The sequence below is a fragment of the Pterocles gutturalis genome, unplaced genomic scaffold, assembly GCF_000699245.1.
Source record: "Pterocles gutturalis isolate BGI_N339 unplaced genomic scaffold, ASM69924v1 scaffold22941, whole genome shotgun sequence".
Taxonomy (NCBI): Eukaryota; Metazoa; Chordata; class Aves; order Pterocliformes; family Pteroclidae; genus Pterocles; species Pterocles gutturalis.
Genome location: NW_010101011.1, coordinates 5773 through 11787, shown reverse-complemented (window position 1 = coordinate 11787; position 6015 = coordinate 5773). Strand labels below are relative to the sequence as shown.

General features: G+C 57.6%; 1 protein-coding gene across 1 annotated transcript in view; it reads right to left on the bottom strand.

Moving 5' to 3' along the window:
• The window catches only part of LOC104467925 (venom factor-like), a gene marked incomplete at its 5' end in the record, with an annotated part of 17129 nt that overhangs the window by 5345 nt on the left and 5769 nt on the right, over positions 1-6015 (bottom strand). The window contains 15 exon segments of the mRNA XM_010081900.1: positions 3-77; positions 197-347; positions 491-586; positions 766-925; positions 1003-1078; positions 1385-1588; positions 1674-1760; positions 2204-2270; positions 2575-2787; positions 2870-3009; positions 3551-3636; positions 3972-4083; positions 4759-4959; positions 5592-5663; positions 5937-6015. The exon segment at positions 5937-6015 is cut by the window's right edge and continues 273 nt beyond it. Of these exon segments, the coding sequence (XP_010080202.1) occupies positions 3-77; positions 197-347; positions 491-586; positions 766-925; positions 1003-1078; positions 1385-1588; positions 1674-1760; positions 2204-2270; positions 2575-2787; positions 2870-3009; positions 3551-3636; positions 3972-4083; positions 4759-4959; positions 5592-5663; positions 5937-6015 (1819 nt within the window).

The window sequence follows — 6015 nt, the reverse complement described above, 5'->3', positions numbered from 1 at the left end:
CAGCAAGGCCAGCAGCGCGTAGGACGTCCCCTCGATGTTGTAGGTGTGGGCGTTGCGTTCCTCCCAACGTACGCCCTCTGGAGTGACACCGGTCCCTCAGCACCCTCGAGGGATGATGTCTCCCCCCACGAGGGAACCCATAATTACCTCTTCCCCCCAACCCCCAAGTTTTGTTTTCCCCCGCATGAGTCGTCACCTTTCGAAAACTTCATGAGAACTTTCTCGCTTTTGAGTTTCCCCGTCAGAGCCAAGGCGTAGGAGGTCAGGGCCACCGTGTAGGGTCGGGCCAGCGACTGGTACCTCCGGGCAAGGTACTCAGCGGCTTTGGTGATGCTCCCGTCCAAGCTCTGAGCACAAAAGGTGGTAAGTTTGGATTCTCAGGTGGCTGCTCCAAGGGTTGGGCACCTCATCTTGAAGCACTGTCCTTCTGTGTGACGGGTGCCAGTTATCCCCCCTCTCCCCATGCGGGGTTGAGGACATGGCCACTCACGTTGACGTGGTCCTTGCAGACCTCCCGGGCCTCCTGCAGCGCGACGAGGACAAAGGCTGTCAGTGACACCTCGGGCTCGGCACCCTGGTAACCTCCCTGTAGGACAAAGCAGCAGAAAAACCTCCGGATCATGGTTTTCATGGCAAGGTCCATCCACCCAACGCTTGTCCCTGTCACCCAACGTAGTCCTTTCCCTGAAGCTCATTCCAAAAGCCTGTCCTCGAGCCAACAGGGCTTTGGCCACCAGCAGGGACAGGGTTTGGATCCCTCCATACCACCATCTCCTTATGGATGACAGGAGCATCTTCTTGGAAGATCCCGTCTGGCTTCTGCTTCTCCAGGATGAGCCATTTCACGGCACCACAAACCACCTCGGGCTCAATGTCTACCAGCTTGATGGCCATGGCTAAGATTTTGGCCACGTAGGCTGTCAACCTGGGGACAGGAGGACCTTAGCATCACGTCCAACCCTGTCACCTGGACCCACGTGGTGGTGGCAACATGACCCTTACCAGGTGCTTGATGGGCGGTCCTTGAAGGCAGCAAAGGAGCTGTCAGGTTTCCGGAAAGCAAGTTGTTGGGTGTAACCTGGTGAGAAGATGGTGGTTGGCCAACACAAGGAGCACCCAGGGGTGGCTTCAGGCCACCAATGCCCTCCGGCCATTGGCCAACACAAGGAGCACCCAGTCAAGCTGAGGTAGCTTCAACCCACCAACCCACTCTGGAGGACACTCCAGTGCAAACCAGTAGCTCTAGAAATCCCCAAACTGGTAGCACCCAACCCACATCTTCTTCAAAGGTGCAGGTTTCTTCAGCACCTTGAATGACGGTAACATTTTGTGACCCAGGAGAGGAAACCAGGAGATGCTCCCACCCTTTGGGGGATGCTCCCACCCTTTTTAATCAAGGTGATGGCCTCAGTGCGGCGGTCGACGCCGAGGCTTTCCCACTGCAAGGTGCTGTCCAGGTAGTGGGTGGCAATGACGGTGGGTGTCAGCCCGATCATGTTCTGCTCCCCGCAGCCCGCTGGCGTCACGATGAGGTGCTTCAGCTTTTCCCCATCAATGGCTTTCTCCACCATGATGGACACAGGGTTGCCTGGACCAGAAGAAGGGGAAACATCAAGCCAGGAGTGTCCCCCCCTCTCAGCTTGTCCCCACATGTCCCTTCCTCCTGCTCTCACCTTGGATGCTGACTTTAGTCTCCGACTCGGTGTTGGGGACAATGTCAGAGAGGTTTGCTGCCCTCACCTTCTCTTCCTGGACACCATCTGAGGGGCAAGGAGGCCAGGATGGAGATGGGTGACCCCAAATCCTTCATGTCCCCCCCCCCAACTCTGAGGTGATCCAGCCCTGTCCCACATCTGCAGCAGGATGTCCCTTGTCCCTCAAGGTGTTCCAGAACCATATCAGGATGTCCCTTCTCCCTTGAGATGCCCCACCTCCATAGTAGGATGTCCCTTGTCCCCACAGATAGCCCAGACCCACAGCAGGACATCCCTCATTCCTCGAGATGCCCCAACTCCACAGTGGGACGTCCCTTGTCCCCCAGGATGCCCCAGTCTTACCTTTGGTGGAACATCCTTCATCCCCCCCAAGATGTCCCAGACCCACAGTGGGACCTCCCTTGACCCCCAAGATGCCCCAGATCCTTCCATCAGTGGGACATCCCCGTGGGGCTGAGACATCCCCAAGACCATCCAGGGCCACTCACTGACTCCCTTTGTCTTCGGGTCCAGCTCAACGATCTTCACTGTCTTCTCCAGCCTCATCCCTTCGGGCTGCAGAGGTGAAAGTCCAATGGTGAAGGTTGGACTGGTTTTGGGTCCCCCCTTCCCAACCTCTCTGGGTTGCCCCAGAAAGGTCTTCCAGTGTAAACCAGCACCCCCAGGTCATGGGACAAACTGAGAGAGCCCCAGGAGACCACACTTGAGCATCCCGGTGGGAGGATCCTTCATCCCTTGGGTACCAACACCAGGATGAAAGTGGAGGCAGGGATTTCTCAGGGACACCATGCTGGGGACATCTCAGGGATGGAGGTGGCACCATGTGGTGGAGATGCCATGAGCAGCAATGGCCACTCACCACAACTTTGAGCTTCTTTTTGACTCCATCAGCCACAAAGCTGCCCCGGACAGCTGCCTTCACCTCGACGTCATGCAGCCCCAGCTGCAAGGGCACGATGACGAAGGGCACGGCCCACGATGACTGGGGCTTCAGCTTGAGGATCTGCTGGTAGCGCATCTTGGAGGTAGAGGCGCTGCACAGGGCTGGGTTGTACATCAGCTCCACGCGCACCTGCAGGGCACAGAGATGTTGGACGTGAGGTTCAGGTGGCCCCAGATGCCCCCAGAAGCCCAGGTGTTGGTCCTCTGCTAACCGTGATTTCGTGTGTCCAGTAGTTGTAGAGGACGGCACGGATCTCCACCTGCTCGTTCCTCACCACCGAGTAGGGCAGGCGCAGGTCGATGAAGAACTCCTTCATCACCGTGATCTCATAGGGGTCAGCCACGCACAGCCCTGCAGGGTGGCCCCCAGGGACATGGGGTTCAGGCTTATGAGATTGCTGGGCCCTTTATGTCCCAGGGACATCCCCAAGGCTTAGGAGATCCCTCAAGTCCCGTGGAGTCCTCCCAAGGCTTAGGAGATCCCTCAAGTCCCATGGAGTCCTCCCAAGGCTTAGGAGAGGCCCCAAGTCCTATGGAGTCCTCCCAAGGCTTAGGAGAGGCCCCAAGTCCTATGGAGTCCTCCCAAGGCTTAGGAGATCCCTCAAGTCCCATGGAGTCCTCCCAAGGCTTAGGAGAGGCCCCAAGTCCTATGGAGTCCTCCCAAGGCTCAGGAGATCCCTCAAGTCCCAAGGACTGCCACCAAGCTTTGGGGGATGTCCCCCAAGTTTGGGGCACCTCTCCAGTGTTACGCACCCCTCTAAGATTTTGGAGATCCCTCAAACCCCAAGGAAACCCAGCTGGGATTTAGGGGATTCTTCAAGTCCCAGGGACCACCCCCAAGGTTTGGGGGATTCCTTTAATCCCCAGGGACACCTTCCTACTCCATTACATACCCTTGGTGGGTGAGAGGCTGACAGCCAGGACCTCCCAGGTGGTGATGGAGTCCTTCAGGTACACGGGCAGAGTCTTTGTGGAGATTCTGGAGAGGACGGGAACGACCAAGGGGGTCATAACCGGCCCCAAGCCAAGCTTGGGAGGTGTCACCAGCCACCAAGCTGGAGTAGGGGGGGGTCAAAGCTGGTCCCCAAGCTAGACCACGGGGGTGTAGAGGACCCCTGAGCTGGATGAAGGTGTCATGGCTGGTGCTGAAGCAGCACCAGGGGGTCAAAGGTGGCCTTGTCTGGACTTGGGGGGGGATCATAGGTGGTCTCCAGACTCGGCAAGGCAGTGTCCAGAGCTGGACAGGGAGGAGATGATGATCCCCAAGTTGAGCCACGGGGTGGAGGGGTAGTGGGACAAGGGCCCAGGGCTCACCCTAGCTCATTGGGCGGCTCCGTCAGTGGCTCCACCTGCCAGAGCCAGCTCTCCGGGAAAAGGCTCCGTGAGGTGATGTCCTCGTCAGCCAGGAAGCCGTCATCTGCCTCGCCTGGGGGTGGCAGCATCATTCTCGACCTTGGCCTCAAGGGTACAAGCCCTGAGTGGAGCCAGTAGCACTCCAGCATCATCCAACCACCACCATTGGTTTCTCCAAGCATTGTCTAAAGCATCACCCAACTTTCACCCAAGCGTTGCCCAAAATTCATCCAATTATTGCCCAAGGACAGCACCAGCGACCCCTGAGCTTCACCTGACCTTCACCCAAGCTTCACCTACGTTCTACCCAAGCTTCACCCAAGCTTCACCCAAGCTTCACTCAAGCTTCGCTCAAGCTTTGCTCAAGCTTTGCCCAAGCATCACCCAATCTTCACCCAAGCTTCACCTGAGCTTCACCCAAGCTTTGTCCAAGCTTCACCCAAGCTTTGTCCAAGTTTCACTCAAGATTCACCCAAGCTTCACTCAAGCTTTGCTTGAGCTTCGCCCAAGCTTCACCCAAGTTCCGCCCAAGCTTCATTCAAGCTTCACCCAAGTTCCACCCAAGTTCCGCCCAAGCTTCACCCAAGTTCCACCCAAGCTTCATTCAAGCTTCACCCAAGTTTCACTCAAGCTTCGCCAAAGCTTTGCCCAAGTTTCACTCAAGCTCCACCCAAGTTTCACTCAAGCTTCACCCAAGCTTCTTCCAACCACTGATCCCACCACCACCCCACCATTGCCCAGCACTTGCTTCGAGCCAGCTCGAGGTGGAGCTGGCGTTGCTTCTTGTCGCGGATGCCCTTGATGTAGTTGCAGCAGTCGAGGAATGCCCGGATGCAGGCTTCTCCGTCCTGGATGTAGTTGGTCCGCTGCTCGCAGCTGTGGCCCATGGGGTTCTCCTTCATGCCGTCCTCGCAACACTTACGCAGCGCCTTGTCCGTGTACTCAGCCGCTGCCGGCACCCAAGCACCCAATTGGCACCCAGTCCCAAAGCCCCTGGCCTGAGGGCCATCAGGGACGTGGGACACTCTGGTGTCCTTTGGGACATGGGATGGTCTGATGTCCCTTGAAGATCTGCGACACTCTGGTGTCCCTCAGGGACACGGGACACTGGTATTTACTGGGACATGGGATGCTCTGGTGTCCCTGGGTGACATGGGACACTGGTAATGACTGGGACATGGGGTGCTCTGGTCTTACTCAAGGACCTGGGACACTCTGATGTCCCTTGGGGACCTGGGACACTTTGGCATCCTCAGGGACGTGGGACACGGGACACTGGTGTTTACTGGGACATGGGATGTTCTGGTGTCCCTGGGTGACATGGGACACTGGTATTGACTGGGACACGGAATGGTCTGATGTCCCTCAAGGAGCTGGGACAACTTTGGCATCCTCAGGGACGTGGGACACTCTGGTCTCCCTGAGGGTCATGGGACACTGGTGTTGACTGGGACATGGGATGCTCTGGTATCTCTTGGGGACCTGGGGCACTTTGTCATCTTCAGGGACATGGGACAATCTGGTGTCCCCAGGGGCACAGGACATTCCAGTGTTCCTGGGGACACTCCCAGTGCCACCTACCTTTGGTGCCTTTGTACTCGACGAGCTGCAGGGAGCGGCGCTTGCGTTTCGCAGGCTGCGGACACTGGACCTCTGGGGACGGAGAGGACACAGGTCAGGACCCCAAGGTATCACAGCCGCAAACCCAGGTGTCACTTCCCCTTGCCATCAATTGTCACATCCGAAAGCTCAGGGGATGCATCACCCATCCCTGAGATGTCACACTCCCCCATCCTTGAAGTGCCACATCTCCAAGGTGTCACCTACCCCATCCCCAAGGTGTTACCTACCCCATCCCCAAGGTGTTACCTACTGCATCCCAGAAGTGCCACCCCAGGTTGTCCCAGTCCCCAGCATGTCCCCTACCCGCTCGCTGCGGTGTGGTGGTCTTCATGCTGGTGACCAGGCTGAGGCCAGCATCCGCAAAGACACCCACGTTGTCCCT